At 39.9% G+C, this 19,062-nt stretch overlaps 1 protein-coding gene across 5 annotated transcripts in view; it reads right to left on the bottom strand.

Moving 5' to 3' along the window:
• The window catches only part of cxxc5a (CXXC finger protein 5a), a 46,928-nt gene that overhangs the window by 12,480 nt on the left and 15,386 nt on the right, over nucleotides 1-19,062 (bottom strand). For 2 of the 5 annotated variants that reach the window (XM_055148351.1, XM_055148350.1), the window contains exon 3: nucleotides 1,831-1,969. The exons of 1 other annotated variant lie outside the window; for it this stretch is intronic. In XM_055148351.1, the coding sequence (XP_055004326.1) occupies nucleotides 1,831-1,969 (139 nt within the window). Of the gene's footprint in view, nucleotides 1-1,830; nucleotides 1,970-12,076; nucleotides 13,151-19,062 lie in introns of those variants that run through there. 2 more of the 5 variants (XM_020923146.2, XM_020923147.2) reach the window with 2 other exon arrangements.

Genomic DNA, 19,062 nt, shown 5'->3' with positions numbered 1-19,062 from the left:
AACACCATCCAAAACCCCATTGCAGTAGTCACAGGTGGTTACAATTTTACATCTTAGCCAGAATAAAGTATGTCATTCTCAAAACAGCACATTTTAAAAGGATTTCACATCTACACTAAACAATGTGCAGTTCCAACTGACCATGAGCGGAAAATAAAAGCAGACACTAAAAGCAACATCAGAGACTGAACTGAGGCAAAAGTCAGGCGGGACTAGGACAGGACTGTGGGGAATCCCTTCACAGAATAATAGATAGGTTTTGATAACACATTGGCTAAAAGTTGTGGATTTACCAGTTCAGTAAGATAAAGATAAAATGTTTGATTTACTGTTCTTTATTACAACTTTACTTTCAACTTTACAGTTGAAATCATTATTTATGTACAATAATCTTTTAGGCTGTTAAGCTGCAGCTCAGTAGTGGGCAAAGTAAAATAGTGGCTATTTCTAACTATATCTCTAGTTAGAATTTCCAGTTACTATTTTGGTGTCATGATTGATGTTAGCTTGGGATGTACCTGTAAACATACTGGACTTTTTGAAGCAAAGTGAATGTGTGCCGATTAGCATAGTTTTCAACTTTATCTCTTTTAGAGTGCACCAAGAAGTTCAAGCAGTTCACAAACTTCATTATTATTGCAGGGAGATAGTATTTATTTTGGCACACAGCTAATCAACTCTCCCATCATCAAGGACCTGTGCCTGACTGTTAAACCTAAACTACTTTAGATACATGACTTATTTAAGTATTTTTGCATCTCTCATGTAATGTACTCACATAGATTTTTATAGAACGTTCACTTTACTGAAGTCTTTTAGAACAGTATGGGATAAAATACCCCCTCCCCTGTCCAGTGACTGTAGGAGTGAAGGCATAATACAGATGATATACTTAGGTTTACAGAGCGTCTCAGTGCAAGGCCTGTTTTGAGTCTGGGTCATGTTGCAGGGCAGTTAGTGCAAAGTAATAAGGAGCTAAAAGGTGGAGCGGAGCTGGTGCTGATGGGGGTGGTGGGGGGTGGTGGGGCGTGAGGCGACGTCAAAGCTATGATTAGCGCCGAGCACGCTCCGCTCGTATTGATTGGCACAGAGGAGACAGTGGGCTGCCTTCCACCACTCTGTAATGAGAAGGCCTGACCTCTGCTCGTCTGCAAGGTCAGCGGGCCTACTGTAATTGCACTTCCTCTAATGGCGTCAGTCACGGACGCACCACAGCCTCAGTAATGACAATTACCATAATGTCACCGGACTCCACAGGGGCTTGTAATCACCGCCACCTCTCAGGACATGTTAGTCAACTGCTCGTACACAGCACAAAGTCTGTTTGATTGTCACAATTCTGTAATTCTGTTCACTGTTTGAACAGACTTTTTGAATTCATTGATCAGTTTATTTATTTCCCTGTAGTCTGTCGATACTCGAGATTCTGATGTTTCACATGCATGTAGGGCCCTTCAGATGGAAGATTTTTATCTTGTTCAACCGACTCAATATTTTTAGCAGAAACAATAGCTTACCTTAGTTCTCCCGAGTATTAATATTCACTTGATACAAACTATCTTGCAATTGATCTCATTTGTTGTGAACTCTCTTTTGACTTTGACCGATCACACGCCCCTGATGTTAAATCTCAGTTGTGTTGTTTGTAGAATTTCTCAGATTTAAGCAAAAGTTTATTTGCACTTTCCTCTCAAAAAGTCACAATTACCATTTATCTGACACACCATGACAGTGGCTAGAACTTGGGTGATCTCTAGAATACTTACTGTTGTTTCACAAAAGGTATGGCCTTAAGAGCTTGTGAAGCTTATGGGAATATTTATACTTAACCAAAATTCTGGTCATAGCTGGCCCTTTTTAACAAGCCAGTGTGCTCCTTGTGGTGGCAAAAATCTTTTGCTCCACCAATATGCAAACCGCTGCACAGTAAGAGGGAAATGACTGCTGTGACGACCCCAGTAGGGAGAAGCTGAAACAAAAAGAAAGTTTGATTAGTTATCACCACTTCAAGTATTTCTTTTGTTAGGTTTTTCTTTTGTTTCTCAAAAGGTCAGCACCATCATGATTGGCTAAAAAGGTGCACTTCATTCACCAAAATCTCCAAATATCACTTTGAAAGTTTCATCCGGCTATATTAGTATATTTTGTCAAAATAGAAAAAAAAGTTTCTATCTTGACTCCCTCAAATCTCAGTCATGGTGCCCTGATCATTAAGTTGCTCATTTGAAACTGCAGTATTTCTCGTCTCCCTGTGCGTATTTACATGTTTTTTCTACGCTGTTCTATGTTGCGTGCTATTATGAAGCTTGGACTAAGATGATCATTAGGAGGCATGATTTTTGTTATTATACAACTTTGTTTGTTTGTGTATTCCCGCATGAAACTAGTTAAAATTACTGGTATCTTCTAAAACAATGCCAAACGGCACAGTAGGTGTTTTGAACAGCCCCATGTGTTTGGAAAATATTCACATTTCAGGCTGGAAAATCAATGTTTCTTTTTCTTAATTAACAACAGTCTTACCTGTTTACCTCACCTCTTATTTATAACAAGCAATGGCACAAATGGCCCAATATCCTTATAATGCCAGTGTGCTGTGATGTTTTCACAGTACTATCTCATACCTTTTCATTTAAAAAGGCATAATATGCTATTTATTTATGGTATTTTGTAATAAGCTAAATCACATGTGTAGATTATGATCTAACATTTTGTTCATTGTACAGTGCAATACTGATCTAAAAGAACTTAAAAGTAAAATAGGGGTAGTGACTTCCTGTTCAAAACTGCAGAACAAATTCTCTACTACTGGCCCCACCTCTTAGTGGTATTTCACTGTAGCAAGAAGCAGATTTAGCTTTATAGTGTTTCTATTTTTCAGAAATGGCTGTAAAACATTTTGGAACATTTGAATATGATTTGAGGGCTGAATTTTTCCAAATAATCACAAGTAAGTACAGAAATATAGGCGGGGATGGGGGTAGGTGAAAACAGAAATTCTCTGATTACGCAAACCTCCAATGCATGATACAGAACACAGGATAACTCAAATATGAGTCAATTGAAAAACAACTCTAAGTTAACTTATAAGAAAAAACATGCTCAAGAGCTCAACAAAGTCAAATTCATGCAACATGTCTCCTTCGAGGATAGATTAAGACTTGCCTAAAGTTGACTTGAGGAGTTAGTGGCGCTGGGCTCTGTGTGAATGCGGACCTCAGATGAGTGTGAACCGCTGAACACAGACTTATTGTCCACTACAATGTAACTCGACTGGCTGCAGGTCACCTGATGCACGCATGACTGCATGTCCTCTCTGAACTTCTATTATGTCATACGCTATAGTGGTGAACCTAATCTCATGCACATTGTATTTGGGTAAAGCTGTGAGAGAAGTTACCTTTTTTTTTTTTTTTTTTTTACTTTTTGCAGATTTACTGATTAACAGTGTTTTCTGTATGAGAACAGTAAAGCTGATCTGCATGGCTAACTGACAACTGTAAGTGTACAAAGTGGTCAGTTCAATCAAAATAAAATTGTTCTCAGCCCAAACCTAGGAAAATTGAAAATATTGCTGCATTAAGAGCTATGAGTATCAAACCCTACGCAAAATGTTGTTGGATTTTCTGTTGCTGTTGACCAAACTCCATGTCAATCCCAAACAAGAAGAATTGCACAAACACAATCAAAGCTATTTTAATTTGCTTGTCTTCTGTCATCTCCACCATCCACTCTCTTCACCCTATTGTGATCTACCTTTCAATCTACACGGTCAATCTCCTGAATACCTGAGTGGACCAAAGTTAACACAGCTCGTCCCAAAGTCTTCTCTGTCAGATTTACTACTGTCTCACTAATTTCAGCGGGGTCACGTATTTAAGTGAGAGCTATAGGGTCATAAAAAGCACGGGGAGGAAGAAGGGAGAAAGTGCGGAGAGAAAGATGGGCCCGGGTAGGTGGTAGCTAAATCAGAGCGTGCACAAAGAGGCAGGCGTCTGAGAGGTATTGACCCTACATTGATCGCCAGACGCTGCGTGGAGGTATTGACCAGATAGAGAGACCCGGGGAGGCTGTGCTCGGCTCCACTGCTGAGAGGGAAAAAAAACAGGAGAAAAACAAGCACATACGCTGCCTCTGCCCACTCTGACCTTGTGGGCCATCGCCGTCCCACCCCCCCCTCCTGCAACCCCCCCTCTCCCCTTCGTAGATATAGTCTGTGTGTGTGCCTAGACCCCTGCAGAGCTGCACGCACAAAACCCAGCCTTATCTAGACGAGGCCATTTCCTATCGCTCCTCTCACCAAGCTTCAGCCACTCCGGTAAACACTGCAGCGCTAGTTTTTATACCATCCACAGGGCCTTGAGTTGGGTCGGCAGCGCACTGGAATGCACCGCCAGCTCAAAAATGGACCATCGTTTTATAAGCAATGTTATGCGAGTGAATATACAGTTTTTGCCTATGGAATCAACTGTAACTATGCAAATGAAATGGCCGGTACAGTAAAGAGACAGTTTAGGCCTCAAGGTTATGTCTTGTTAAGTTGGAAATATATTATTCTCCATCTTCATTCAATGTATTCACCAGCTTTATCAACATAGAGAACAATGAGTAGCTTCTTTTTTTTTTTTTTTTTTGATAAATCCAGTCACATCACTCATGTTTTTCATAAGCGTTTGAGTGACCCAAAAGGTGAATAAATGAAATGCTAAACTCCAGAATTATTCAATATACTGTATGAAAACTTGAGCAAGATACAGAAAACAATCAACAATAGCGTAACAACAGGTGTCAGAAGGCCTCAAAAACATGGTGTATGTTTGTTTGGTGAAAGTATGGGGAATGCGAAAGTGGAGTGAGGACTGATGAAAGACAAAGAGGAGTTAGAGGAGTGCAAACCAAAAGTAAAAGCTCGTCACTATGTCGTCAATATGGAAGTATCTTTAGTTGTAAACGTGGTTGAAAATATGTAAATGAGCACTGGGGAGCCACAGGAAACTGGGCTGTAGCTGTGGAGCGGTGGAGGAGAGACGGGGCAGAAACAGGGGGAGAGGAGGGGGTCATTAAAGTGAAAACCAGGAGCCACATGGGAGGCAGAATTTTAAATAACTCCCTCGTAGCAAGACCAGCCCAGCAGCAGGACTGAAGCTCGCTCGCCCTGCCCCGCTCTCTCTCTCCATCTCCCGCTCTCCCTCGCAGAGATGCAATTAATTCGGATCGAGCGTGCCAAGTGTGCAGAGATAGAGCGGGCAGGACGCGCCCTCGCACATGCAGCCGGAGGGAGGACACTTTCGCATTCCCCAGAACAAATACACACCCAGGCGTTAGTCGTGACCCAAACTTTAGCGCGTCATTTCCACCTTGAGTTTTTTGGAAAGAGCTCAATCTTCATCTGAATAAAAAATCTCCTCTCCCCGTTCTCCGCAGTAGCACCACCCAAACTTTACCTCACCACAGGGAGAGTGTGTTTCAAGCACTGGTTTATGTGTGAGCCCAGCTGTTGCTGTTTGCCAAGGCCGCAGTAGAGGACTGCAGGTAAGAGCGGCTCTGCTGCTCAGAGCCACGTCATGGTACACAAAGCACGTACCATGCAAAGTGCAGCAGGGAGTGTAGCTCAGGGCCAGGGAGGCCATCGATACCAGGGAAATTGATCGTAATCAACCAAGTTACAGAGACTGAGCAGGGATTGGCCGCCGACCATCTTCCTCCCTCTACTCCTCCTCCCTTTTCTCCTTCCACCATTTTATACTGGGCTTCCTGATGCACTTTTAGACCATCTTATAAACTGTAAACTTCTTATGAGTTGATATTATTTCATTTTGCACTTCTCAGTGAACCCTCCTGATTCAGATTCACTCTACACAAACCAATTCAAAACAAACCTCCAAGCTAAAAGGAAAAAAGCGGGTGGAAAATCTTCTCTTTTGCGGCTACACTATAATTTCTCATTTGAAGACAGTGGCATACCTGGCAGAGCAGCTGCACCATTAAAAAGCCTGGCCCAATTACAGCATAACACCTAGCCTTATGGTTTCCATGGCTCCACAGCGCATTCTCCCGCGGGACGCAGCGTGGAGAAACGAGCGTCTTATCAACCATCACCCTGGTAATAACACTCCCCGGAGCCTCTGCCGCATGTGTCAGACCTTAACGAGAACCCCGGCTGAAATCTCTCTCCGCTCCAGCCACAGCCATTGATTTGGACTTAATCTGCTCTGCGTGCCCTGTTCGTGTGCGCGTGCACGTGTGCGCGTGCACACAGAGGATGCACGTCTTCAACTAAAACTGTTTATCGTTGTATATGATTTAGTGCATGAGTAAATACTTACTCATTTGTGTATTCATGTGTGTGGTTTTTGAACACGGCCTTGTATTCTGCAAGATACAACTAATGGCAGAATGTCCATGAGGTTTGTATAGTTCAGTCAGAGCAGTGGTACAGAGTGAACTAAAATACAAGTTTTTGTTAACAATTTCAATAACCTTCTTTCATCAGTGTTAGGCCTTACACAGTGCCTTCTCTTTCTCTAAGGTTTGAATTTCAAATATTTAGCCAGGACATTACGACAATATGCCACTTTGAAAAATCTGTATTGAACTCAAATCATGATTTTGTTCAAATTTGGATGCTGCTGCTCAAGCACCAAATAAATCTTAACAAACTAACTCTTAAAAGACACAATCTCTTTTTTTTATCTCCTGGAGTGCCCTCATAGATGATCCCACTTTTTACACAGGATATTAGTCCAGATGCCCATCCAGCAAACAGTTTCTGCATTTAACTAAAATGTCACATTAGTTTAACAAATTAAGCTTTGGTTCTGTGTTCTTCTTTGAGCCATTTGAGCAAAAATGGGAGATATTTTCTGAACAAAATCAGAAGTGCCATAGATCACCTCCACAAAACAGCATTCTATGGTTGTGTTATTGATAAGATACATTGTGTCACCTCATCAACCTTGTTTTAAGATTAAAATTGATAATATGCCAAAGGTTATAAGGTCAAATGTGTGTATTTAACACTGTGGACCATAGACACTGATGGTATGCTATGGTAAGGTACTACTGTAGCATCACAAATAGGAATTTAATACATTTGAGTCCCTGAAATGTGTCACAGGTATGACGGAGGACCTAACATGAATCAGTCACACCGTATCAAAGAATAATACTTCAAAACACTATTGTGCATTTCTAGGCTTTTTATCTCTAACGTGTTCAACAGAGAGCAACTATGGATTACCACACAGTAAAACTGAAAGTGTAGATTTAACACTTAGAAAGTCAACACTTCTTCAGAATACATACGGTCTCAAGCCAAGTTAAGTTTACTCTTGAGATAGAGTTCAGTAGAGTAAATCCAACACTGGACTGGATTCTGTGTTTGAGACTTGGGAGTAGAGGACTAAAAAGTGTTTTCATAATGCGCAATTTTTTCTTTTTTTTTGTTTGTTTTTTGTTTTTGTCAATTAATTGATCACAAAACTCACCAAGAATCAATTTTGAAGTTGCTATTGACTTGATTGATTTTTTTGGGCCGATTCTGAAGCTTGGGCAAAACACAGCTCACCACACAACACACTGATACAAAAACACTACAGTACTTATGGTCATTTGCAGTAACAAATCATTTCTCAGTAGTATTTCTAGTGATAGTGATAGACTCGTTCTGTAGATAACATGGTAGTATAGAAAGTTTATAATTTTTAATAAAAGTAAGCATTATGACCTAGTGGTGCAGAGGTTTCCAAATTATGGTCCAGAACCCCATGAGGAAGGATTTTGTGATTGGGAAGAGGGGCATGACATTCTTGGTTTTTAAGAATGACCGGCCCAGAGTATTTAGTGAAGCAGAATTTTCAGATATTGAACCTACCTACTCATCCATTATTGTTAATCCTCCTCATCTTTGTTAATGGTCACTATGTTTGATGCAGGCTCAGTGCTGTTGTCCTTGTACACTGCTCCGGTTTGTGCGGCTGTTTCTTCCATGGTGTGCGTTTTACAAGCAGCATTCCTTGCCGCTTAACAATTGGGCTGCATCAGTGGCTGCTATCTCGCTCCGGAGGAAGGAGCAGGGGCCAGCCTCATGCGTGCGGGGGCATTCGAACGGTGTGTGGGGGAGGGACTCGTCTGCTGGCAGCCAGGGCAGGCAGATCAGTGCAGCTCAGTGTCTGCGAGGCGCTGATAAGATTCCAGGATTTTCCCAGTGTGACAGGCCTGCTCACCAAACCGTGCTCCACCACCACGCATGGGGAAACGTGCCACTATACCACCTGACCCCCCCAAAACAACTCAAACCTGAACAAACACAAACTACCCTTAGTTCAACTGAGGATACTCAAATCACCAACTAAAGAGGACAAGTTTGTTTTTTTGTTTTTTTGAAGGTCCTATATTATACAAAATGCTTTAAATCACATTATAATGTTGTTACCTCATCAAAAACGTACCCTGAGTTGTGTTTTGTTTCATTCCCCTTGAGTAACCCTGTATAGTTAATCTGTTTACATCTCCAAAGCTCAAAATGCTCTGTTCCACCTTGTGATGTCATGAAGCAATAGTTTTACAGCTACCTTTTACCTTTTGTTAGTAGTAGTAGTAGAAATTCCAAGGCTGAAATCATCCAAATGATTCTAGTGAAGGTGTATGGAGTTTAAAACACAGTGACGCACTTCCTATATTGCAACATGACATCACAAAGTGGAATAGCGTGTTTTCAGAGAGAAGAACTCAGCCTAAATATGCAGGATTTGTGTGTCCAACATGTGTGAATGAAACAATACAAAACTCCAGGTATGCTTTTGATGATTATGTTGATTAAAGTTCACAAAGTAACTAAAAAATGTGCTTATTTGGGATGTAAAAATAGTTTCCTGATTATAAACATCCATACCATTTCTGCTCATTAGTCTGTTCAAAAAGAAATTCTGATGTGCTGAAATGGCACACTGGCACACAGAGACTGGGACAGCTTCAAAATATTGGTGTCAAATATTGATAGAATTTTCAATATTGGGCCAACACAATATCCAGGAAAAGTTTGATATCGCAATATATACGGCCCATCCTAAATGATCAGATCAGTGACTACCACTAATATCCATACTGACAGCAGAAGGGGCACAGCGAAAATCTCACCATGTAAACTAAAACAAGCCCTAACTAACCGTAATCATAATCTTGTCCCCAACCTGAATGCAAGTGGTACTATATGCACTATAGAGCACACAACTGTTCGATTTAGCCGCTTTGTACATTTGTAGCACATGTTTCTAAAATGCAGATGACATCTCCTCCCAAATATCCTTGTTTCTTCAGAATGAAATATAGAACATCTTTTTCCCTGAAATTATATTGAGTTTAGAGCTTCGCTCATTGATTCTTCTGAAATGTGTTTCTGTTTTTAATGTTAAGCTGCTATGCTTGTTTTGACATGCGAGAATCATGTTTTTCTGTGATTGTTGTTTTTTTTTGTGTGTGTGAGTGTGTGATCAGGTTAGGGTATTCCAACTGTCAGTCACTCCCATCAGATACGGTGTAATCACTTGGTAAATATGGCAAGTGTGAAGTTATAGTTAACCAGAGCAGACTATCTAGCTCAGACAATTTAAAAATACTCAATTGTTTAAACAATGAATTTAGCCAATAATGTTCACAAACGATGAAGACCCTTTAAGTCCCTTTTCATATTTCAATTTTCTCTTTGCGTTATGATTCAGTTTGTGAGTACAATCAAAGTCTACAGCACTATTCATAGGCCTTATATCACTCTATATGAAGTGTGTTGAAAAGAAGTTTTGTATTGGAGAGTATGGTCCTGAGAGTAGGATGTGTTTAAGGTTTTACGTGTGAGCACAGAAGCAGTCAGGCGGCACATTTGGACGTGGATAAGTGAGAGCAGGCCTCATTAAAGCACACTGTGCTGAGTATCACACGCTCATGTAATTACTATCTATTGCCTCAGGTGGGTGACGCCAAAGTGAATTTCCATTTCCAAAGCAGTGAATGTGCAAAAAGGGATTTCTTTTCAGTGAACATGTCCCGACACCAGCGCTGGAGCTGCAGGACTTTGACAGATGAGCGGCCGGGTGTGGTTTCAGGTGACGCTTCTGCAGCGTGCAGAGACGAAGGCTGCTAAGGCACTGTGCTGGGAATTTGTCAGAGAGAAGTGTTTGTAACATCATAAATATTAGAGTCATTTAAGCTAAATATTTTTTCCCATGTTTCTTCTTATACTTGCCCCTTTAAAACCACTTTCCCCAGCTCACCAAACAGTGCACTGTTAAATGTAAAGTGCACTAAACGTGCAGCGTGTGAGCGTAGTGAACAGAGTGCACTTGTGTGAGCCCCTCCCTCTCGGGGATGGCAGGTCAGCAGTGAGCTGTGCGGCTCAGAGGAGGTGAGGACGCTGCGGTGCACATTAATAATGAAAGGCCTCAGCCGCCCCCCCAAACACGCACACTTTCATTGCCATGGCGATGGCACCAGCCCAGCGCTGTCACTGGGGGGGAGCAGGAATATAGCTGCGCTCCGCTCGCCTGGCCAAGCCGATCACAAGCTCGTACACAGACCACCATACTGGGCTGCGTCTCAGATATGCACTAATTAAAGCCAGCCTGGGCCAGACTGCAGCACAAATCTCCATTTACTCCGCCACCTGAACAAGACTGGACTCCACCTGAATAAGAGTATAGACTCCACCTGAATAATAGGCTCCACCTGAGCAAGAGTGGACTCCACCTGAATAACACTCCACCTGAATAAGAGTATAGACTCCACCTGAATAATAGGCTCCACCTGAGCAAGAGTGGACTCCACCTGAATAACAGACTCCACCTGAATAAGAGTATAGGCTCCAACTGAATAATAGGCTCCACCTGAATAATAGACTCCACCTGAATAAAAGTGGACTCCACCTGAATAAGAGTAGACTCCACCTGAACAAGACAGTACTCCACCTGAATAAGGGTATAGACTCCAACTGAATAATAGATTCCACTTGAATAATAGGCTCTACCTGAATAATAGGCTCCACCTGAATAGGAGTATAGACTCCACTTGAATAATAGGCTCCACCTGAATAATAGGCTCCACCTAAACAAGAGTGGACTCCACCTGAACAAGAGTAGACTCCACTTGAATAGTAGGCTTCACCTGAATAAGAATATAGGCTCCACCCGAATAATAGACTCCACCTGAACAAAAGTGGACTCCATCTGGATAATAGGCTCCACCTAAACAAGAGTGGACTCCACCTGAAAAAGAGTGGACTCCAGTTGAATAATAAGCTCCACTTGAATAATAGGCTCCACCTGAACAAGTGTGGACTCCACCTGAATAAGAGTATAGACTCCACCTGAATAAGAGTATAGACTCCACCTGAATAAGAGTATAGACTCCACCTGAATAAGAGTATAGACTCCACCTGAATAAGAGTAGACTCCACCTGAATAAGAGAGTATAGACTAGACTCCACCTGAATAAGAGTATAGACTCCACCTGAATAAGAGTATAGACTCCACCTGAATAAGAGTATAGACTCCACCTGAATAAGAGTATAGACTCCACCTGAATAAGAGTATAGACTCCACCTGAATAAGAGTATAGACTCCACCTGAATAAGAGTATAGACTCCACCTGAATAAGAGTATAGACTCCACCTGAATAAGAGTATAGACTCCACCTGAATAAGAGTATAGACTCCACCTGAATAAGAGTATAGACTCCACCTGAATAAGAGTATAGGCTCCACCTGAACAATAGGCTCCACTTGTATAAGAGTACAGACTCCACCGGTCAGAGGAGTTGAAATGGACTTGTGTAATTTTGTTGCACCACTTTACAAAAAATATGGATTAGGTTTTTAAATTAACCTAAAATTCAAGTAAAGGCAAAACAATTATGCAGGAATTCATGGCTTGATTTTAAGCTCAAATGGGGCAATGGGTGGCTTATGGAAGATATGCAGAATAGTAGTTGTAGTAGATAAAATATTATGGCTCAATAATGCACTCTTGGGACTCACAGCAGGATATGTCGAAATTTGTTTGTCAATTATTGTACCTTTTATCAAGAAATAATGTTGATTGACAGTATATTTGATAAGTACGATATATATGACCAAAGAAAGAAACACTTATTTGATCTGGTGGAAAACGTCATGTTTTCATTTGGTCAAACCTGCTGTTTAAAAAAAAACAAAAAAAAAAAACATGCAAAAGGACAAGTAGGCTAGACAAACATCATTGTAAATTTTGACACAAATACATGCATTCCTTTTTATTCACAAAACCAGTCCAATTTTCTAAACAAATACAAAGTTATTCTTAAAAGCTGTAGCTATCCAGCAACATAAAAAACAATGGAAACAACCAATAATAAAAATGTTGTCAGTGCGTTCAGTAGAGGAGACTCAAGTGCTGTCTCTTAGTGCTTTTGCCCTGAGCTGTATTGGCACATGCTCATTGGGGCTGTATAGAAACATAAGGCTGCCAGTTTTACAAAGAAAAATACGTTTTGGAAATGCAGAGATGGGCTGATTAAGGACATTACAGTAGTGACAACCTGGCCATGTCTTCAACCCAAAGTCAATCCCAAATCTACAACATTCCCAACCAGCAATCAATCTGAAAATTAAATTGGACAAAATGAAATCTGTTGAAGAATTACAACAAGGTTTGCCACAAAGGTTTTTAAAATAGAGCTGTAAATTTACATTCTCTACACAAGTACTGTTCTTTTCCACACATGAACAACAAGAACACCAAACACAGAAATTAGTTGATTGATTGTCCAAACTCGGTTTCCATTTTATGTTCGAAGCAACTGAAAAAAAACTGCTGGAAAACGAGACAAAAATGTACCAAAATAGAAAAAGGGAATGAATGTCGCCAAAGATGCATTTTTACGATTCATTTTTGGTTCAAGGAATAAGTAGGTGCATCCATTACCAAACAGTTTTTCGTAATTTTTTTAAACATTTCTTTCTCTTCTTTTTGTCTTATTTTAGTTTATTAGCCAGTGTCTATTTCTGGAGACAATCCAAGAGTTGGCATTGCACTTGATGGCAGAGCTTTGGGAAGGGAGCGCAGGAGGAGGAGGAGTCCTACTGGAACCACCGGAACGCCGCCCCCGTAGGAAGCATCACCTTCTTGGAACAACATGGGACACAGAGGGGGAGAGAAAGAGAGAGAGGGGGAGATGGAGAAGGGGGAAACAGGAAGCAGACGTTGTTAATGGAAATCAACACTTTTTTTTCTGTGTTTGTAAATAATAATTCCTCCCCAGACACATGCATTCAATTCACTAACACCTCTTGGCATGCAAACTGTTGTATTCAACTTAGTACTATGCAAAAAGCTCTAGTGCGCTCATTTGCAGCTACTCCATTTGAGCTACTTATTGACAACTTTATAACTATAAGATATGTTCTGTTTTAAAACTTACCATTTTGGCTCACAATTGTAACTTAGTGGCATACACACAGATCTGACCAGCCATGTCTATATTAATTAAGGACCCAGTGCGCTATTTTAATCTATTAAAGTCTCTGTAACTTGTCGGCTGGAAGATCTGCTACCTGGTCTCTATGGAGATGTTATTGTTTTGACTAGAATGCTACACAATATGGACTTAAAGGGCCCATATTGCGCCATTTTCTGATCTAGATTATAATGTTGTTTCCTCATCACAAAAATACCCAGAGTTGGATTTTGTTTCATTCACACATGTTTAACACACAAACCCTGAATAATTAAGCTATTTAGAGTTCTTTTCTCAAGCAGAAACAGCTCAAAATGCTCTGTTCCACCATATGGTAATACAGAAAGCGCTCCACTGTGTTTTTAAACTCAGTACACCTTCACAAGAATCATTTTGGTGATTTCAAACCTGGAATTGTATCACAAGGTGAACCAAGCATTTTGAGCTTTGGAGGTGTAGACAGACTAATAATAAAGGGCTACTCAAACAAAACGCAACAAATGAAACAAAATGCAGAGATAATATTAGATTATAACATGACTTAAAGCACACAAGCATGACATTTAAATTTCTTTAAACATCTCAATTACCAGTGTTAAATTGCTCAAAATGCTTTGATTGTTGCTGTGAGTGTGGTGGCTGTTAGATAAGTTCAATGCCATAGTGTGGAACATTCAAGGCAAAGCAATAACATCTCCATGGAGACGTAGCAAACCCTTCACCAGAAAAGTCACATCGTGCAAATGTAACTTAAATACAAACTGGCTTTACAAAATGTATCAGACTTTCCTTTTTACTTTGTCTATTTGAGGCTATGATGTTGTTGCTCTGTGAGGCTCTGGGTCAGAGAGGAACTGACTGAAAATATCTGCAGTCGTGTCATGGCACCATCCGCACATGGGCCCACTGACACTGTGACGTCACCCACAACTTTATGGACAAAACAGATGCTGATTACACTCTCCAGTTTACATTGCCTGACAATACATGCAACACTATTGAAAATCAAGAGGTGGATACAATTACAACAAACCCACAAAGACACAGCAAATTAAGAAACCATTTTTGTTTAATCATTTCTCATCCCTCAATTACTTCCACTAGATGTTGCTGATTTAGTAATTATGGGCAAAAAGTGGAGCATCCTGGTCAGTTTTGACACTGGCAACACAGGCAGCTACTGACTCTTACATATCTTCACTATGGCCAAATTCATGAAATCACCAGCAAATACAGTTAAGATGGAATTTAGTATTAAGGATTGTCATTTACCAGACCTATTTCTTTTATATATTCCAACTTATTTGCCATTTAATACAGTTAATAATAAGTTAGAGTATGCATGTATCTTTCTAAACACCATGAATTCAAGTTATGAGACAGGTAGAGATTTGGTGACATTATTTAAGCATTCAATTATGCAGACTTTACTAAATTTTTATAATGTTGGTACCTCCTCAAAAACATACATGGAGTTGTGTTTTGTTTCATTCACACATGTTTGAGTAATCCCATATTATGAGTCTACATTTAAAGTCAGAATGCTCTGTTCCACATTCTGATGTCATGAAGCAGTAGTTTTCAAGTTAACAGCAAACTTTTACTTTTAGTTCAGTAGAGATTTGCAATTCCAGGGCTGATCCAAATGATTCTAGTGAAGGTGTATGGAGTAGGGTTGGGCGGTATCCAAATTTTGATACAGTTAAACCTTCTCAGGATGTTACTGGGGTATATGGTATTACCGTATTACCAAAATGTTTTAATACGACTTTGGTAAGCTAAGTCTATGCATATGACCTGCAGACTTATAATCACTGAAAAGTTTCACATGAACCATCTCCAATGCAACACAGTCCCTGACAAAAGTCTTGTCGCTTATCCATTTTGTAGAAACAAAAGCTTATAACCTGACTTTAAATTAATCAATTGGTTTTGGAAATGTCTCATATGAAAGCTAAAACCCTCCCAAATTAGGTCAGGTTATAAGCTTTTGTTTCTACAAAATGGATAAGCGACAAGACTTTTGTCAGGGACTGTAGAAGCACAGAACAGAATCATCGTCAACCGCACATCCTCTGTCACAGAAAGAACACTCATATTCCACTGAGCTGTGTCCTTTAGTCCGACAGAAACTGAACCGCATCAGCACACAAGGAAAGAGCTGTTTTTATCATCACTTTATATTTTAAGCAAATGAGGCATGTGGTTTTAAGTTTTGTAAAACGTAAACAAATGTGCACCTCAAGCCAAAATGCTGCCAAATTGTAGAAGTACTAGTATTTTTGGGACCAACTCGCTTGTGGCCGGACTTACTATCTTGTCTTGGTCTCCCTTATGACCATCACGTGACAGCGAAAACGAAACTAATCAAATGTCATCTCCCCACGCAGTTAAAAGAAACATTATAGATACTATTACTTTTAAATCGTGATAGTGTTAAATTGAAAATACAACCACACATTCATTTGTGCTGAGCAAACAAATTTAGGTATCAATAAATTATAATATTATATTATGTCCTTATGCGCTGCAGATTTTTTTGATGATGGTAATGAAACCGATACCGTCGCTTTTTGATACCGCGGGATACTGTAATACCATATTACCGCCCAACCCTAGTGTGAAGTTTAAAAATAGTTGAGCATTTACAGTATTACCACATGAAATCACAAGGTGGAAGATTGTTTTCTGTTTGAAAGAAGATTTCAGCCTAAATATGCAATGCTTAAGTGTTAACCATGCATGAATGAAGCAAAACACAACTCCAGGTATTATAACATAGATCAGAAAATGTGTAATATGGGCCCTTTACTTGTCCGATCCTAAACAGGTGTACTTGTGAATCTGATTCTTAGCACCCAGCGAGCCTTGAACCCCAGCTTCACACAAAACCTGATACACCCCATTTATTATTTAACCGCCTCACACAGGGCCTCTCCCGCCTCTGCGATGGTCATGTTCCCACCCCCTGTGTCTTCTCCTTCTGCATCTGGGAGAAGTCACACTGGTGCACATAGCTGTTCCTCCATCACTGCACTCTCACAGTATTGAGGCTGCCAGTGGCTTCGTACAAGGTGCAGCTCAATCTTGCAGTAGCATAGTCTCGTCCAATGGCCAGTGCTGCTCGGAGCTCAGCAAACATTTATGCACCCACACACACTCTCGCACAGAGCCAATATGTATTCAAGCACAGTCGCACACCTCCACACACAGAGGTACGACAAACTCACAATACTCCCACCCAAATCACACCACACTGACAACTTCTCAGGCAAGCGCCATTCAATTTAGAAACTGATTAGGTTTAGACAAGATGGTGTAATAATGAACTGTAGTTTGGGCAGAATTTACAAAGAAAGTTATGTGAAATAAAAAAGAATGCAACATAATAAAAAAAGAATGCAAAGTGAAAAGAAGTGCTATTTTAGAGTTGATTCTAATCCTGACATTAATATCTTATGTATCTAATCACACAGACTGGTTCATATACACTCCAAGAAACCTTGTTGATGGGTTCAGTCATAACAACTAGTCACAATTAATCTAAACTAATGATTAGCAGTTTTTTGTGCTTGCCTTTTTCTTTTTTTTTTTTTTTTTTTTTTACAGTTATCCTACTTTGCCTGGGATCCAGAAAACACACTAATACTTGATTAAGATGTGAGTCTGCCCATCGTTTGCCCTAAGTTGAAATGGGTGTGATTGACAGGTGGATTAGCCAATCAGGGACACACATGGTCTGTCTGTATCAAAACAGAGCACTAAAATCTGTTAATCTGAAGTGAGAGAAGTTTGATTTTGCTTGTAAATGATGGGTGACTAATGAGCTTATTCGTTAAACATGCGTCACTGAAATAAACAAATCTGATTGCACCGTAGTGTTTGGAGTCTGGCTCGTGGCGTGAGGGAGTGGTACAGAAAATACAGAGAGACTGATTCTGGACTTGCCACGCAAATTATTACTACTATTATATCTAATGCCTTCATTCATTAAGATTCTAAACATTTGACAGCAGCACGCGTTGCATGTGTTGTACACCTTGAATGTACAACAGTATAACAAATACACAAAATGATTTATTCTGTTGATACTTTCTGTTACAACACACAGATTTGTCAAACTTCAGACTTTGAAATTGTACAAAGGGAATAAAACATACTGAAAATGTTAAAGTGGTGTCTACTTTGGCAGCTCTTGCTCACGCAGCTGTGGCTAAATTATGAGTTTCTCAACAAAGGGGCAAATGGCCTATTAGTCTGCTTAAGTTTGTTTGAAACCAAAAACACGAGCGCCTCTAATTACTTTTCAGAGCCACTTAAACCATCGTCTACATTGGAATCAGCCACGCATTGTTCTTTTAAATGCTTTTGTTCCAAACTGAACAGCAGCAGGGCTCAGGCTCCACAGGTTCAATTTACCTTCATTCTCAAAGTTAACTCCCGCTGACAACAAATGAACATTTCTCCTCAAGCAGAAAGACTCATACCAGGTAATTATTCTTGTACTTCACTATAGTCCACTCTGTGCTTTATTTGCTAAAAAGCCACAATCAGGGCAAATCTGGCAAAACAAAGAGTAGCACAATGACCTTTAAGCCAATCAAATATACCAACTGAACTGTATTAGATATAGGCCTACATATAACACTGCTGCAGTACAGATGCCACAACAAAAGAAGGTGGATCTAGGCTCGGGACAGACATTCAAAAACATACAAGTTGCACAACATTTAAAAAGAGTATAGTTTATAGAAAATGTTTGACCTTCTCAAAGAGTCTATCTTAAAGGCCAAGGCTAATAAGGGTGACAGAATTGACTATTTTTGATCCTTAACTTAATATAGAACAGATTATTAATAGTCAACATTAACCTCAAACAGTAAACATGATTATTATTATTAATAGAATTTTTTCAAACTATGGCTAAGAGTTATAAGCATTTTGTGCTGTTATTACTGGCCCTGCCCCCCTCCATAGGTCCCTTAAAAAATCAGGTTTATTACTGAAACAAGATCAAAGGTTGGGGACTGCTGGTGTAGAGGTCGGCCACATTAAGAAAAACATATTGATATTTCTTTGCAGTATCCCAATAACAATATTTAGACAATATTATGACAATATAAGAAAAAAAAATATGCTGAAAGATGTCCTTACATATTGTTAAGGATTAAGTATCAGACAAATGTGAAATAAAAATACTCACAAAAGAAATACCACTATTTTTTTAATGTTTACAACATTTTAATATAAACAATATACTTTATTCTATTCAACTTTCGCATAAATTCAAAACGACAGTCACAATAATACATTTTTTGATTATCTGCCTACCTCTACTATCATGCATTTAAGTTTAGTTTTGTTTTCCCTTTGTTTAACCAAATGCTATTAAAATGAAGCTATAACTTTTAAAATGTGTTACATACATCTCTCTCTCCCAGTCTGTCCCTGTTGACCTTTCATTCCCACTCAATCACAGATGTCGGGGCACAGATGTTGGGACCAGGGCAGACGTGACTATGACGTAATGTGTGTGGGAAGTACAACAACAACAGCCCTCTGCTCTAACTGTAAATGCTG

Source organism: Boleophthalmus pectinirostris, unplaced genomic scaffold (genome assembly GCF_026225935.1).
Source record: "Boleophthalmus pectinirostris isolate CB_2022bp ecotype Guang Dong unplaced genomic scaffold, ASM2622593v1 HiC_scaffold_12, whole genome shotgun sequence".
Lineage (NCBI taxonomy): Eukaryota > Metazoa > Chordata > Actinopteri > Gobiiformes > Gobiidae > Boleophthalmus > Boleophthalmus pectinirostris.
The sequence above is the reverse complement of the archived record's forward strand: the minus strand, read 5'-3'. Positions and strand labels throughout refer to the sequence as shown.